The 17,289-nt window shown below is 42.3% G+C and overlaps 1 protein-coding gene and 1 long non-coding RNA gene across 3 annotated transcripts; one reads left to right on the forward strand and one right to left on the reverse strand.

Annotated features, from left to right (window-relative positions):
- Positions 1 to 21: 21 nt before the first annotated feature.
- LOC123001483 (uncharacterized) lies at positions 22 to 1,447 on the reverse strand. The gene is made up of 3 exons (XR_006410422.2): positions 1,180 to 1,447; positions 241 to 410; positions 22 to 69 (listed from the first exon to the last, which is right to left on the reverse strand). It is a non-coding gene; the product is annotated as an uncharacterized LOC123001483 (long non-coding RNA).
- Positions 1,448 to 1,566: 119 nt separating this feature from the next.
- Positions 1,567 to 16,065, forward strand: BAG2 (BAG cochaperone 2). Of its 2 annotated transcripts, none has more exons than XM_026507155.4 (3): positions 1,567 to 1,778; positions 13,118 to 13,227; positions 15,490 to 16,065. In XM_026507155.4, exons 1-3 carry the CDS (start codon positions 1,666 to 1,668, stop codon positions 15,900 to 15,902), a joined length of 636 nt encoding a protein of 211 aa, XP_026362940.1. In that variant the 5' UTR covers positions 1,567 to 1,665; the 3' UTR covers positions 15,903 to 16,065. The 2 variants fall into 2 exon arrangements, with proteins under 2 accessions (XP_026362940.1, XP_026362939.1); XM_026507154.4 differs by lacking the exon at positions 1,567 to 1,778 and adding an exon at positions 1,863 to 2,047.
- Positions 16,066 to 17,289: the final 1,224 nt, after the last annotated feature.

The following is a 17,289-nucleotide window of genomic DNA, read 5'->3' on the forward strand; positions in this document are numbered from 1 at the left end:
CAGTGACTATTCTAAGCACTGGGGATATACCAGTGAACAAAGCAAAGCCCACACCTGTATGGAGCACACCTGTATGGAGAGAGGGTTGGATAGTGTGTTATCCGTTATCATAAGCAAGTATATCCAATGGTGGTAACTAATGAAGGCAAATAGAGAAGGGAAAGATTGTGTTTCTGAGACTGGTGTGATCTGGCTTTTTTGGAAGGATTACTGTAGTTACTGTATTGAGAGCATACACACCAGAGACAAGAGTAGAAGCAGGAAGACCAGATAGGAAGGTGTTGCAGTACTCCAGGTGAAAATCGATGGTGGCTGGGTGGCTGGGACCAGAGTGTTAGCAGTGGAATCCGGGAGAAGAATCCTCGTCTATTCTAAAAGTAGAGCTGAGGAGATTTACTTATGCATTGGATCTGTTGGATCGGAAAGAAGAAAAGGACAGGATGATTCTAAAATTACATGATAGACTTTCAGATCATTAACAACATGTCTTTGGATTCCAGGTCTGTGTCGTGATAATGACAAAATACATTTAATGAGGTCAAATAATCCCCTACAAAAATAGTTTACTAGTATGTAGATTAAGTTCAGAGGGAACTGGAATCCAGACTGAAGGCCCTCATCTCTGTTCAAGTTTTTAAATGGCTTTGATCGGCTTTGATCTCAGATTAAAGGTTGTGATTCAGCTTTATACTGTTATTATCTATCATTTTATGTGCCCTGTACATTCTTATCCTTGCAATATGAGGCGTATGGCTATAATGATATGAGAGCAAAGCACAAGTTTTTTTAAGTACATAAATCTGTGCTCCCAGTCCGCTTTTACTGACCTTTGTAGTATCTGCCCTAGTGACTTGCCGCATCTTTTTTAATTAACAGGAGATTTAAATAAATTGGGTGTGAAAGAAAGATGGGAAAGCTGTTTTTCCCCCTGTAAGCTTCTGTGGTGTTGTCAAAGGCTTTCATTATTTCCATCTCGGGAAAGGGATTGGTAACAGGACAGGGTCAGGCAAGTACAGACTGCCAAGGAGCTGTGCTTAAATGCTATCTGTGCCACAAAGGAATCTTTTCTCCCCATAGCAAAGGATTTTTAATGGCTTTGGTTTTGCCGTGAATTATTGGCGCTGGGAGAAACTAAGCGAGGCCGTCACTGAGTAATACCCACAGCCTACCGTTAGGTACCTTCGCGTGTGGGGAGTTGGTTACATTCAGGCTGCAGAGTCGAGGGCTCACGGGTAGGGGGTTGTTCTGGGGGTCTCCGCTGGGCTTTGGGTTGGCCCAGGGTCGGGAGAGAAAGATCCAGCGATCACGTTGGGTCCTCCCCTTCCTGCATCGGCCTCCTCCAGGTGCCCCGGGAGCCGCCCGGCTTTGCTCCTTTGCCCCCGGGCCCTGGCGGCCCACCCTCGAGGCCCCGTGGCCAGCGAGCTCCCTCCCGCAGCCGCAGCCGCTCCCTGCCAGGCACCAGAGCCCCGAGCCCGGCGGGCGGCGCGCCTGCCCTTGTTTGGCCACGCGGCGGCGGCGGCGCGTCGTACCGGGCCGCCCCCCGCGGGCGTCAGAGGGAGGCGGGCGCCCCGCGCGGTGACGGCGACGCCTGCGGCCGCCGGGCTCTCCACTCGCCGCCGCCGGAGAGGCCGGTGACCTCTTGGCCGCCCCGCCTCGGAGGCTCAGATGGCTCAGGCGAAGATCAACGCGAAAGCCAACGAGGGGCGCTTCTGCCGCTCCTCCTCCATGGCCGACCGCTCCAGCCGCCTGCTGGAGAGCCTGGACCAGCTGGAGCTCAGGTGAGCGGCCGGCCGGCGCGGGCGGGGCGCGGGCGGGGCGCTGGGGGTGGCCGTGCGCCGCGGGCCGGCCCGGCACGGTCCCGGGGCGCGCTGCAGCTGGAGAAGTTGCTGGCCTGAGGTTGGTTCTCCATGGAGATGGTGCGCTTTTGTCTGGCTCTTGGTGAATTTTCCTCTCCGACCGAGAGAAGACGCATTCGATTTAAGCAAAAACCTGTGAGCCACATTCTCATTAACAGACAGCGTTTGGGAACGGAGAAAAATCAGAGAAGGTAAAAGTTACGGTGACTTTATTTGAGGTTGGAGACTGTGACGCTCCGGGTCTACAGAACTTCTAGAATTTTCTGAATGCCAGTTTGTGGTCTTCCCAAATGTTAACTTACTCTTTTCCTATTATGCATTTTTAAGACCGGCAGCAGTTTAGTGGTCCCCGATGTGAGTGATAAGTTTCTTTCCTCCAAAACACAGCAGAGCAAAAAAATAACAAATCCAGGAATCCGTCTGATAGCAAGGATTAGGGAGGAGTAGGACAGATGACGGACTGCGGGGTGAACGGTGGCTGGGTACTTGGTGGAATAAGACCCTGCAGCTTCCATTTTCCCCTGAACCCCGGCACGCTGTATTCAGCCATTCCGTTACTTTCTCAGTATTTACCGTGTACCTCCTTCCACGGAAGACACCTTGAAAGTGCTAGTCGTTGGCCTGAAAGCATAAGATAGAGGTTTTTTTTTCCCTCTTTACTAAGGTTTTATTAAGTAATATAATAGTGTTATGCTTGTATGCAATTTCTAAATAATGCGTAGTAAATTTTGGAAATAATTGTTTCCCATAACAGTGTATGAAAACTTTTATGTACTTACTGTAAACGTTTATGTCACCAGAGTTACTGTGTAAATTGTGTGCAGGTGTAAGTGAAAATCGTATTAAGGCCCCACAACCCCCTGAAACTACACCGATTTTTTCCCTACAGATTTCACCATTTCTGGGTGAGCAAAGAAACATGTAAGCCAAAAATTTTAAGAAGCATTGTATGTATGTCTTTATCTTCCTCAATTTATATACCAAAACAAGAAGAAGTGTTTATTTGCCAGGAAAGTGCACTAATAACCACAGTATATCTCAGCAGTTGAGGCATTTATTATTATTATTACCCTGAGAAAACATCCAGAAAATGAGAAATTCTCCATCCACAATGATTTCATGGATGACAACAGAGAGAGAAACCTGAGCCAAAACCACATTCTAGGGTTCTGCTCGGAATGAGACAATGGAACAAGAGAAAAGTAATGCTTCGCCATGTTTGAGCTTGATGCATTTACTCCCCAGAGAAAGCGCAACAAGAATGAAATCAGTAGTGTCCCTGTGATGAATAATACTTCTTTTTATGTAGCAGCATTCTAAGTCTCCCCAGGTATCTAGAACTTTGAGGGTGTGTTCTTAACCATTTCAGGGCTCTCTCCCCCACCCTCGTCGGAAAAGACTTTTTCTGAAAGGAATGAGGAAGAGGTTGCCCCTCCCTTCTTCAAGCTGAGTCATTCTCCTCAAACTTGAACTAACACCTCATGGGTGCTGGGTGCAAAAGCAGTCAGGTAGTCATCTTTAAAAGAAAGCCTCTGGTTTTGAGTATTCGTATATTCTAATGTTTGATTAATCTGAAGTGAATTGATTACTGTATACGAGTGATTAAATTATAACTTGCTTAATTAACCCTTGAGCTGAGGAGGAAAGACTGACTAAAATGTGCTAATTACTGACTTTGAGGACTTCTCTAGTAATTTTAGACTTTTGTAAGCTTTGTTTCTTCCTTAAAAAAAAAAAAGTAATACTGATCTAAGGAAGTGTTGTAGAAAGTAGTAAAATTAAAGACAAATGCTAATGATGATCCATTAAGGTTCAGAGATTCCTTTGAAACCACGTGGTCAGTGTCACAGAGCACCACATTGTTAAAAACTAGCATCATGCCTCGAAGATGTATTTGTAAAAGAAACATGATTTTGCTCTAATAGTCTAATTTCATATTAAGGATAACTCATAAAGCAGTGTTTCAGGTAGAATAAAACACTGTAGTTTAATACTTAAAAGTTTGCATGTAGTTGCCCAACCGTACTAATTTTGTCAAATGTGGTAGAACTTCTTCCATATGAAACTGAAGACAGAATTATGCCAAAAGCTTTTTGACCTAGAGTATGAACTAGTGGTGTACGTGCTTTTTTAAAAGCTTTTAAATGTTTGGCAGCATTTACGTATCGTTGAAGGAATTCCATTTGTGTCTAATACTTTACCATGACACTAGCCTCTTTCTTGACTCCACCTCATCTCCTTTCTTGGTTACTCCCAGAAAGGTGATTCCTTTCTCTCCCAGTTTTTTTTTTTTTTAAGATTTTATTTTTATTTGAGAGAGAGAGGGCGGGGTGGGAGGAGCAGAGGGGGAGAGAGAGGGAGGGGAAAGATTCTCAAGCAGACTCCACACTGAGCCCCATATGGAGCTCGATCTCACAACCCTGAGACCATACTGAAACAAGAAGAGACCCTTAACCGACTGAGCCACCCAGGCACCCCTCTCTCCGTTTTTTGACCAATTCTAAATAGTGTCTGATGTTTGCATTTATCAGTGGCTCAAGACACCTTTTTTAACAGTTACCCTAATTTGGGGCACCTGGATGGCTCAGTCAGTTAAACGTCTGCCTTCAGCTCAGGTCATGATCTCAGGGTCCTGGGATGGAGCCCTACATTGGGTTCCCTGCTCAGCAGGGAGCCTGCTTCTCCTCTCCCTCTGCCTCTTCCCCAGCTGTGCACACTCTCTCTCACACAAATAAATAAATAAAATATTTATAAAATATATATTAAAAAATTATTTATAAAAATATTTATAATATTTATATAAATATAATATATATAATATATAAAAATATTTATAAAATATATATTTAAAAAGTTACCATAATTTATAAGTAATACATGCTAACACTGATTCATTACATGAGCACCGAGTATATACCAGACCGCATTCCTTTGTGGAAGTTACTATCACCTCCATTCTCCAAATGGGAAATTGAAACTTAGGAAGTTAAATGACTTGTCCAAGGTCCCTCAGCCTAGAACCCAGGAAGATTGGCTGTAGAGCTTAATAATTCATGCCTGTAGTCTCTTAAAGTTAGATGTGTCTTATTGTTACCAAGGTTTGCCTCTTGGTATGTGTCAGGCCAAAAGACACAACCAAACCAAAGAATAGGAAAAGGAAGTGTTTTACTTAACAACAAGTAAGGGAGAACATGGGGGGTCTTTCCCAAAGAAGTGTCTCCCAGAATAACAAAATTGGGGAAGTTTTAACTGAGGGTTAAAAGCCTTCATGAAGAGGCTTGCACAGTGGGGAATACAGCATGGAATTGGGGTGACGAAATCCACGCCAAAATCATGAGGGCCGGGAGGGGTCAGCATCATGAGTTCTCTGGCTCCAGCTGGTCTGGTATCTGAGTGCTCAAAGGGGTTTAAATCCTACAAAGATAATCAAGAGTGTGCATCAGGTCAGCCTTCATTTCTGAATATGATTAGGCTGTCTCCTGGCCTCATGGTGACTGTTCTCACATTCTTTCACAAGATGGCTGGGGGCCTAAAATGACTCTTCTTATGTCAAGGAAGCTATGTCTGTCTTTGTTTACCCAGGAATCCCTAACTCTTTCTGCTTACAATATTTCAAAATGTAGGGCTAGTACATGGATGAATATATGATTTCACTGAAAGAGATGAAAATTCCATTTGTTTATTTATCTGTTTGTTTATTTTGTAAAGATTTTAAGTAATCTCTATACCCAACCTGGGCTTAAACTTACAACCCAAGAGGCACGTGCTCCCTCCAACTGAGCCAGCTTGGTGCCCCAAAAATTCCATTTAAATTGTTGTCAAAGTCGGTAAGTATTGAACACCTACTGAGTGCCAAGTAACTGAGTGGCTCCTAGAAGACTCTGCATGGTAACGAAGATGTTTGGGATATGGGTTGTGGAGGATGGCAGAGGGGAGGATGATAGGGCTGGGAGATTGATTGTTCACCAATTTCCCCAAACCGGTCAAGTTGTAGCTCCTTCCCACTGCTCTCAGCCATCTGCAGTCACTTCCTGAGCAGCCAGGGAATGAAGGGTCAGGGCCGGGAGTGATATGGATCATTGGCCAAAAGTTTCCTGTTGCTTCAAGTTTCTTAGGGTGTGCCAGTGTCCCAGGAGTCACAAAACAAGAAGCATCATAGTTAATATTGAACAACAGCCTATAATTTAAGAGTATTTCTCATATACATTGTCATTTGAACCTTGCAAAATCCTTTGAGGTAGAGGAGGGCACATGTACGTTATCTCTTTTAGAAATGAGGGAACTGAGGTCCAGAGGGATTGAGTGGCCAGCCTAAGGCCACAGTACTGATGAGTAGCTCCTAATACCAGTCCCATTAAACACCAGTTGCATTTTTATATTAAAGGGTCTCAGTGGTGAATGTATTTAAATACTTTGGCGATGGTTAGGAAAACTTATTCAAAATCTTACATTGCCTAGGATATAAGTGATCATTGTGGCATTCTTCAGATACAAGAGTATTTTTTTTTAAGATTTATTTATTTATGAGAGAGTGAGAGCAGGGGGAGGGGCAGAGGGAGAGAGAGAGAATCCTGAAGCAGGCTCCCCTCTGAGCTCAGAGCCCAGCGTGGGCTCTGAGCCAAAATCGAGAGTCAGGTGCTCAACAGACTGAGCCACCTAGGCACCCCACAAGAGTATTTTTTTTTAATTTTTATTTTTTATTTTAATTCCAGTATAGTTGTGTTATATTAGTTTCACGTGTACAGTATAGTGATTCAACAAGTCTATATGTTACTCAGTGCTCATCAAGGTAAGTGTACTCTTGGGTGCCTGGGTGGCTCAGTCGCTTAAGCATCTTACCTTTAACTTAGGTCATGATCCCAGGGTCCTGGGATCAAGCCCCACATCGGGCTCCCTGTTCAGTGGGGAGTCTGCTTCTCCCTCTGACCCCTTCCCCTGCTCATGCTCTCTCTCTCTCTCTCTCACTCTCTCTCAAATAAATAAATAAAAATCTTTAAAAAAAAAAGTTAAGTGTACTCTTGGGGCACCTGTCTAGCTCAGTCAGTAGAGCATGTGACTCATGATGTTGGGGTTTTAAGTTCAAGCCCCATGTTGGGTGTAGAGATTACTTAAAAATAAAATCTTAAAAAAAAAAAAAAAAGATAAGTGTAATCTTAATCCCCTTCACCTATTTCACCCTTCCCTCTACATGCCTCCCCTCTCGTAACTGCCCATTTGTTCTCTATAATTAAGTTTGTTTTTTGGTTTGTCTCATTCCCCCCTCCCTTTGTTCATTTGTTTTGTTTCTTTAAAATGCCACATATGAGTGAAACCATATGTAATTTGTCTTTCTCTGACTGACTTACTTCAGTTAGCCTTCTACTGTCTAGTTCCATCCATTTTGTTGCAAATGGCAAGATTTCATTCTTTTTTATAGCTGAATAATAGTCTATTGGTGGACACTTGGGCTACTTCCATAATTAGGCTATTGTAAATAATTATGCAATAAACATAAAAGTACATATATCCTTTCTAATTTGTGTTTTCATACTCTTTGGGTATTACCCAGTAGTGTGATTACTGATCATAGGGTAGTTCAATTTTTAATTTTTTTTAAAGATTTTATTTTTAAGTAATCTCTACACCCAGTGTGGGGCTCAAACCCACAACCCCAAGATCAAGAGTTGCATGCTCCACTAACTGAGCCAGCCGGGCGCCCCCATTTTTAATTTTTTGAGGAAACTTCATACTGTTTTCCACAGTGGCTATACCAGTTTGTATTTCCACCAACAGAGCATGAGGGTTTCTTTTTCTCCACATCCTTACCAACTCTTGTTTCTTGGATACAAGAATATTAAATACAAGATGGGACTATGATTTTAAGAACTCGTTTTAGAAATTATTTGGCGGGGGGGCCTCGGTGGCTCAGTTGGTTAAGCGTCTGACTCTTGATCTCAGCTTAGGTGTTGATCTCAGGGTGGTGAGTTCAAGCCCCATGTTGGGCTCCACACTGGATGTGGAGCCTACTTAAAAACAAGAAAAAAAGAAAAATTATTTTTTTCAAATAAATTCAGGATAGGAGCCTTTGCCTGTTTCCTTCCTTTTTATGAAAGCACAAATTCTTATTATTTATAAGCCTGAGTTCATAATGTCGTCAATACCATGAAGCTACTGTTTGCCAGCACCACTTCTAGCCACACCACACGTGTTACCTCAGTACTAGAATTGTTTTTGTCAGTGCTGTCAGGCATTGTGTTAAACGCTACTCGCTTTACTTCAGTCACAACCACCCTCTCTTTATCCCTTTTTCATAAGTGAGGAAAGTGAGGCAAAGAGAACTTAAGGAACTGCTCAAGTCTCCACAGCCAGTAAGTGGCAGAGCTGGTTTGAACAGCATGACTGAAAAGCCATTGCAGCTTCACTGCGAGGTGCGTTAGCCATGTTAGCCGATGGATCCGCAGTAGCCTCCGGTCTGGTGAAGTCGCTCCTGCACCTCTAAGTCTCTCACCAGTGTGTCCTTTTGATAGCCCGGCTGCAGAGATCTGTGAGGTGTGGGAGACCTGAAGACTAGCCGAGTGTGTGTACACTTCAGTTTTGCTCTCATAAGAATTTTCTGACTAAAATTTCTTTTTGTCAAAGCCGGCTTCCTAGCAGTTTCATGCAGAGAGTTTTCCAGGAGTACAACTCAGGCCAGCCTTGGTATGAGGAGAAGTTCTTAACCAATTTTGGAAATGTTGCTCTTCTAGGATCTGTTAGTAAAAACAGAACCACCCTTCTCCGCCAAGAGACGTGTTGGCAAATGATGTGTTAAAAAACATGAAGGATAAGGTGAGGTGGTCCAACACTTGGCTAACCAGAGTTCCAGAAGAAAATAATAGAATGGAGGACAGGGAATATTCAAAGATACTATGGCTAACAATTTTCTAGAACTAAATGGAAAGGTTGTAGACAGATTTATATGTGAGATGAATTTAAAGATCTCAGTGGCTGAGAAACAGTACAAATATTACTTAAATAAACTAAGTAGAGATCTAGGTTCAGCTAGAGGGAGAAGCAAATGTCAATGGTGCCAAAAAACAAACAAACCCTTGAAATCTTTACATTCTGAAGAATGGCGTTTTATCTTTGCTATGAAATGAAAAAGGTATACATGAAAATGTATATGAGAAGTTCCATAAAAGGTGAAATTGTTTTTCACAGGGAGAACGCCCTGGCAATTTCTAGCATTGAGGGAAAACAAAAAAACCAAAAAACCTCAAGACTTAAAATTTCCATCTAATGTGTTCTGTATTTGGTTTCATTTAATGGCAAAATATCTTCCTTATATGACAGACTTATGTTTTTTTTCCTAGAGTGTCTCCTTTTAAACCATTTTCTTGTTAACAACTCCCTGAACTTAGTGTTGTAACATGTTGTAAATGAAGCCTTCCTTTTTTGAATAACATTCAGTTCTCTATCATCGTACATTTGAGTACAAACTCAAATGAGTCTTGAAAAATTCATCTCTTCTTTCAGCGTTTCTCATTTACCAATCACATGATTCATCTGTGTCAGTTAAACACTAGAGTCATGGTTTGTGTTTTTAGCATATATATTTCATATCAGTGCCAACTCAATCTCTCTCATATGTACTGGGCCCTAGTTTATCTAAAAGTCTGAGAGTTTGCTCATGTAAAATGTGTAAGCACATGATGGATGGTGCTGGAAGTGGGCTTGCTGTTGTATTATTGCTATTGTATAGAATATTGTTCTTCTATTGTGTTTTCCAGCCACATTTGTCATGTAAGATTCTTACCAGTTCTTTGCTTTTACTGGCTCTTATAAACACAAAGTTCAACATATATTTAGTATCTTGATGAACAAAGAGACCCTGTGACTTTGTGGTCAATCAGTGCTATTTTGGGGTATAACAGGTGGATGGCTGTTAGGGAAAAGGCAGATGTGCGGTTGGGGTGGGTAGGGGAGACCTTAAATGGAACGGACATGTGCTCAAACGTTAGTGAAGTTGTTCCTTCTGTGCCCACTTACGGCAGCAGTCACAATTAGATCTTCCATGATCTCATGTTTCTAAGGCCGTCTGAATGCTGAGGTTAAGTCTGTCACTGTTCATTTTCCAAAAGCTGGCAACTTATTTACAGGGTAATGTATAACAAGAAGTGCCCTGAAAAGAGCACTTTTAAGTATACAGGATTTTCTTTTCTCTTGCTCTCATGATTCCACATCCTCGTTCTTTAGTGACTGAGTGTGTCCGTGTGAATGTGTAGTAAGTGCACGTATGTTTAGACTTGGGGGAGTTCGGGAAAGTAGTGCTTCTATAGTTTGATATAGGCGTTATACCAAAACCCTACACAGGCATTTCCTTTAAATTCAGGAAAAGACAAAGATGCTGTCTCTCATCATCACTGTTTAATAAAGTCACAGAGGACTCTAGTCAATACTATAAAGAAATAGAAGCTAATAGGATTAAAAAGGAAGAGATTAAAACTCTCATTTTGTACAGATGAAACGATCATCAGTCTCGAAGAATCAGGGGTGCCTGGGTGGCTCAGTCGGTTAAGCGTCTGCCTTCTGCTCAGGTCATGATCCCAGGGTCCTGGGATTAAGCCCTACATTGAGCTCCCTGCTCAGCAGGAAGCCTGCTTCTCCCTCTCCCACTCCCCCTGCTTGTGTTCCCTCTCTTGCTGTGTCTCTGTCAAGTAAATAAATAAAATCTTAAAAAAAAATAAGTAGAAGAATGAGTAGAATCAAAAGACCAATCATTAAAATTAATAAATAAATCTGTTACCAATTACAAGATGAACCTTACAAAAACAGCATTTTTTTTTTTAATTTTAGGGGCTCCTGGATGGCTCAGTCAGTTGAGCGTCTCCTTTAGCTCAGGTTGTGATCTCAGGGTCCTGGGATCGAGCCCCACATCAGGCTCCTTGCTCAGCAGGGTGCCTGCTTCTCCCTCTGTCTCTGTCCCTGCTTGTGCTGTCTCTCTCTTTCTCTCTCTCAAATAAATAATATCTTTAAAAAAAATACTTCAAAACTCTATGAAGAATATAGAAGATGATCTGAATATATGGAGAGACATTATCATGCCCTTGGATAGAATGACAATATTCTAAAGATGCCAGATTTACCCCAGTTCTTTGACAGACCCAGTAAACCTACTCGGGAGTTAATATGGAGAATTAAAAGTCTAGGGGGCGCCTGGGTGGCACAGTCGTTAAGCGTCTGCCTTCAGCTCAGGGCGTGATCCCCGGCGTTCTGGGATCGAGCCCCACATCAGGCTCCTCCGCTATGAGCCTGCTTCTTCCTCTCCCCTCCCCCTGCTTGTGTTCCCTCTCTTGCTGGCTGTCTCTCTCTGTCAAATAAATACATAAAATCTTTAAAAAAAAAATAAAAGTCTAAATAGCTAAGTTATCTTTAAAGAAGTTTAGAGGGCTGGTTCTACCAAATATTAAGGCATATTACAAGGCTGTTGCTATTTTTTTTAAATGGGTGTTGGTCTAAGAACAGTCAAATATACTAGTGGATGGAATAGAGATTTCAGAGTAGACAATCTATAAACCACTGGAGGAAAGATGGATTTTTGGTGGTTGTAATGTTGGGGGAAAACACTTCACTATTTGGAGAAAAATAAAACAAAATCCTTACCTAAACACATACAGGTGGATTCTAGATGGACTAAGACATAAATATGAGAAAGGTAAAGCAATCAAGTTAATAGAAAGAAAGGTGGGAAAGGACCTTATGAGCTAGGATGTGAAGAGCCTGAAGTAAACCTTCGAAAGCATAAACCATAAGGCAAAATAAAACCAAGAGAAGATTAATCTGATCACTTCAAAGTAAGGATATCTATTCAGGGAAGGATATCCCAGACAAAATTCATATATGATAGGATGGAAGAAGAAGATTATAATGTCTGTAACTAATGTGGGATTAATTCCTTGAGTATGCAAATCAACAATAGGACAGTAACCCCGTTTAAAAAAGGGAAAAACAAAATAGGCAAAGGCTATGAACAGGCTAACAAGAATACAAAGAGATGTCCAGAATTATTAGTAATGAAAGCCATACAATTTAAGTACGAACATACCACTGTATTCTTAGTAGACTGGCAAAAAAATAGAAAGTTGGAAAATGCTGAGTATTGGTAGGGCTGTGGGGACACAGGGATTCCTATGCTTTGCTGCTGGGAGTATTGCAAAGGGGTTCAGGACAGGGCCCCCCCCCCCAAATGTGCCCCTTTGGCATGTGGGTTATTTTGAGCTGAAGGCACTTGAGAGCCTGCAAGCTCACGAGAAACTTCTGCACCTCTCTTAACCACACAGAAGATTCTAAATTAGGGGTCTTTCCCAGAATAAGGGTTATAGGCAGAGATAAATTTTATCTGAGTGGCCCATATGTATGGCAGGGCAAACATCTAATTACCTAACATCTGCTCTTCTTATCACCCTGTGAAGTGTATTCCTTTTCTCTGAAGTCCCAGACCCTTACCCCCTTCTCCTTCATTCAAAATAATATATACCTCATTTTGCCTGACTGTCTTTGGCATTTCCATGTCTATGTGGATTCCCCTTATGTACGCTATTAAATTTGATTTTCTCCTGTTAATTTGTCTCATGTTAACTTGATTCTTAGTCCAGTTAGAAGGGCCTTTGTGGGGACGAGAATGCTTACTTCCCGACAACGGTCTAGTCTAGCCATTCTGGGGAACAATGCTAGTACTGGGTTACGTTGAGGGTGCACATACCCTGTGTCTCAGCTCTTCTGCCCTGGGATAGATCCAAGGAGGTTCTCATTCAAGTCCACAGGGGACATGTATTCACTGAACGGTTTTTTCTGTGGTGATGAAAAGTGAGGGGACAAAGTGAGCGTTTCCACTGGGACCGTAGAGGTCAAATCAGGTGGATGATAGAGACGGAGTGTTCTGCAGTGTCAGAAGCTACTGGTTAGATGCACTCACAAGATGCTGGGTGGTTCCTAACAAAATAACGCTGCGTGAAGAAAAAGAAACAGTGAGATATAAATTGAAAATAGATGAACACACAAATACAGATTGTATTAAGAACACATACAAAATAGATGGACACTAAACAGAATGATTGCCGTACGAGGGGGGAGGGAGGAGGGGGGTGGGGTAGGTGGATTTAAAACAAGAGAAGCATTTTTAGAGAGGGGTAAAGACTTTTTGAAAAGCGTTCCTAGTGATCTTTACACTTGAGTTGGAGCAAATGATAGCGACGAAGACAAGTCAGCTTCCACGCGGTAACTCGTCTTCCCCATGTGCACAGGGTGGAAGCTCTGAGAGAAGCGGCAACTGCTGTCGAGCAAGAGAAAGAAGTCCTCCTGGAAATGATCCACAGCATCCAGAACAGCCAGGACATGAGGCAGATCAGCGACGGTGAGCGCGTTTCCACGGAAGGCAGCTCGTCTTTCCCCCTCCTTGATGGGGCTTACGATACGGGCTTTAGGTCCCTTTTCGCTTGACCGCAGGAATTCGCCCGCTTGCCTTGGGCATTTCCCGCGAGCGCGGAGAGCCGCTGCCGGAGCCACCTGCCCGGAGGTCAGCCTGCTGGCCTGCCCCCTACCTCAAGGGCATGGTTGGAACTGGTAGAAAAGGCCTCCAAGCTCCGGAGGAGGTGGCCCCAAGCAGTTGACACTCCTCACTTCAGTTCCTCAGAAGTTCCTGGACTGTGGAAGCTGTGGAAGCAGAGAAGACAGAGAGGGGTTGAGGTGTAGCTTAAGGAGAGGAGGGCGAGGGAATGCAGGGGGAAGACATTATGGGCCCAGTAAAATCCCATTAACATAGAAGGTGCTAGCACTTCTCAGTGAAAAGCATGACTGCACACGGAGGAACAGGGCCCTTGGGGTTTCCTCTCGCTGGCCGTGGCTTCCTAATTCGGTTGCTCCGGGGCCTCCCAAGACAAGCTGCTGGGCCAGCGGCTGGTGCCGTGAGTGTGCGTCTAACCCCAGGCCCTCAACTCTTAGACATGCACAGCGGGGTCAGGATCTAGCCAGTCTGTCCACCGTCCTGGCCAGAGATCGATGAATTAGGGAGAGGGTTACAGAACGGGACAAAGAGGAGGTTGTCGACTTTTTCGTATAAATAATGAGATGTGGATCCCTTTTCCTACCATTGCCTCTCTGTGCTGGCCAAGACTTACACCGCCGGCCTGCTTAAATGTCCCTGGCAAGGATGAAGTCAGTGCCTAATTCTGAGGCCAGCTTTTCCTCCACTCTCATGGCTAAGTTTGCTCAGCCAGAATTGGGGCTTTGTATTCCGATACACATGCAGAATACGCCGTCCCAAAGTACGGTTCTTTGGCATAGGGATTATTTCAAGCTGATTATTTTTGAGAAGCTGCAGACACAGGAGAAGCTCTGGAAACAGAGTAGAAGTTATTCTTTTATAAGGGAAGTTTAAATTTATAAAGGCTATTTCCATTTGTAAGGGTGCCTCCCTCTTTGTACCAGGAAGAGAAGGATGACTGTGAATCATAGAAACTCTTATCTATGCAGAAAGCACCTACGAAATCTGCAGCACAACCTTATCCTGGTGTATCCTGCTTTTCCTGGTCACCTCACTAAGGAGGGGAAGGCCTCCCTGAACGTCCTAGTCCTCAGCTGAAGGTGGTTTTTAAGGTGGTGGCTCGGGTCGTCCGTCTCAGGGGGGTGGGCCATCTCAGCGTCCCTGAAAATCTCCTGTGTATGTGTGAAGTGTACACGTTCATAAGCTTCTGCTTTTTTTCTCGTTAATCTTTTATTACAGGGTTTCTCAGCCAAGAACTCAGAAGGGTACAGGGAAAATGATTTTTCCTCCCCTACATGCACATCGTCATCAAGAGATCCAATGTGTCTGATCTCTTGCTCTAACCAGCACAAAACCCTGGTTATGCTCTCTATTCACTCTATGTAAAGACTTGGTTTCTATCCCAGTTACAAATGCATACCTGCCCAAACCTTTTCAAACATAACCACTTGAGAAGTCATCTGGTTCCTATGTATAAAGACTCTCAGGGAGGGGAGCCTGGGTGGCTCAGTCGGTTAAGCATCCGACTCTTGATTTAGGCTCAGGTCATCATCTCAGGGTTATGAGATCAGTCCGCACGTCGGGCTCACACATGGACTGTGAAGCCTGCTTGAGATTCTCTCTCTCCCTCTCTCCCTTCCCCTCCCCCGCCTGCACGCATGTGTGTGCACTCCCTCTCCCTCTCTCTCAAAAAAAAATAAAAAACGACTTTCAAGGAAAGGTATTCTGCAGCCTCTCCCTGTAATATAATACAGTTCATCAGTTAATCTTAGGCACTGTAATTTCAACTTTTTTTTTTTTAAGGATTTTATTTATTTATTTGACAGAGATAGAGACAGCCAGCGAGAGAGGGAACACAGCAGGGGGAGTGGGAGAGGAAGAAGCAGGCTCATAGTGGAGGAGCCTGATGTGGGGCTCGATCCCATAACGCCGGGATCACGCCCTGAGTTGAAGGCAGACGCTTAACCGCTGTGCCACCCAGGCACCCCTGTAATTTCGACTTTTACCTTTAAAAATTTTGTTGCCGAGGCATTTACGGAAAACAGCTTTAGCCACAAATGAATGCCTTAGTGTTCTCAACATAGGTAAGTTTATGTCTCATATTGATTGATATTTCAAACTTTCTACGTTTAGGAGAAAGAGAAGAGTTAAATCTGACAGCAAACCGTTTGATGGGACGAACCCTCACTGTTGAAGTTTCAGTAGAAACAATCAGAAACCCCCAGCAGGAAGAATCCCTAAAGCATGCCACCAGGATTATTGATGAGGTGGTCAGTAAGTTTCTGGATGATTTGGGAAATGCCAAGAGTCACTTGATGTCACTGTACAGTGCGTGTTCATCCGAGGTGCCGCCTGGGCCTGTTGACCAGAAGTTTCAGTCCATAGTCATTGGCTGTGCTCTTGAAGATCAGAAGAAAATTAAGAGAAGATTAGAGACTCTGCTTAGAAATATTGAAAACTCTGACAAGGCCATCAAGCTGTTAGAGCATTCTAAAGGAGCTGGTTCCAAAACTCTGCAACAAAATGCTGAAGGCAAATTTAATTAGTTTTGGAACATAGGAGCACTTACAAATAATGACAGAAAAACGATTAAACATTAGTTCTTTGTGTCAGGCTTAACATTTGATACTGATTGTTGTTTCACAAGAGGAAAAGATACCAGTGTCATCAGTTTTGTGAATAACACAATTAAAACTAGAAATATTTTAATTCTCTTTCTAGAAGTTTTTAGATTGAATTCTTGTCTCGTATTAGGCTCTAGCACCTAATATATATATATATATATATATATATATATATATATATATATCCTAATATATATATATATATATATATCCTAATATATATATATATATATATCCTAATATATATATATATATATATATCCTAATATATATATATATATATATCCTAATATATATATATATATATATATATATATTTTTTTTTTTTTTTTTTTTACACTATTCTGTGGATGAATACTTAGTATGTAGGAGAGAGTAACTGCTCAGCCTGGGCCAAAAGCATTATTCTTTCCTGGGCTTTGTCTGGCATGGAGATACTTGGGCACATGGGGCATTTGGTAGACTAGAAATTCTTGACCTTAAGCAGCACACAAACTTACCACTCATCTGCTGTTAACTAGTAGTGTACTTAAAAGGACAAAAGGAATCACAAAATAAGAACCTTTTCCCACTTATTCTTTTTCATAAAGCACTTTTTTTGGACATCTGTATCAAATTATTTTGAGTTTAAGATTTATGCGTCTGATAATATGAATATATTTCTTGACATACACTGAAAACATGACATAAAGTGTGAGAGAATTCACATCTCATGTTATTGTCAACAGCTATATGTCCACTTCATCTTTTTCCAAACGCATCATTTCTCTAAAATTTTAATCATTACAGAAATACAGTGTTGTAACTTGCCTCTTTTTTAAAATGCTGCTATAAAGTCTAATTGTCGACTTTAAAACCTCTGTTCTGTATAGGTGTATAATTTACTTCCCCATTCCCCTTACTGGACATTGAGGTTGTTTCCAATTTGTTGCTTATTCCTGCAACATATCTATATACAGAGACTTTTTCCTTCTTTCTTTTGTTTTTGATTTTCTTTGTATAAATCCCAGTAGTGGGATTTACTGGGTCAAAGGGTATATACATTTTCATGGCCTGACCTATTTCCAGATTTTTTTGTATGAGAGTGACATCAATTTGTACTATCTCCAGTAATTAAAATGGAGCTGTTTCACTAGAAGCTTTCCAAAGCTGAGCATTATGTTTTCTAACATTAGATCTGAAACACCTTAATTTCGTTTGCGTTTTGTGTCCTAACAAGGTTGACCAATGTATTGATTATTCTTTTATCTGTGATAAATGAAGCAACTATAGAGCACTTTGATTTGTTCGAAGAAACTAGTGCTATTGA

Source organism: Ursus arctos, unplaced genomic scaffold (assembly GCF_023065955.2).
Source record: "Ursus arctos isolate Adak ecotype North America unplaced genomic scaffold, UrsArc2.0 scaffold_29, whole genome shotgun sequence".
Classification (NCBI taxonomy): Eukaryota; Metazoa; Chordata; class Mammalia; order Carnivora; family Ursidae; genus Ursus; species Ursus arctos.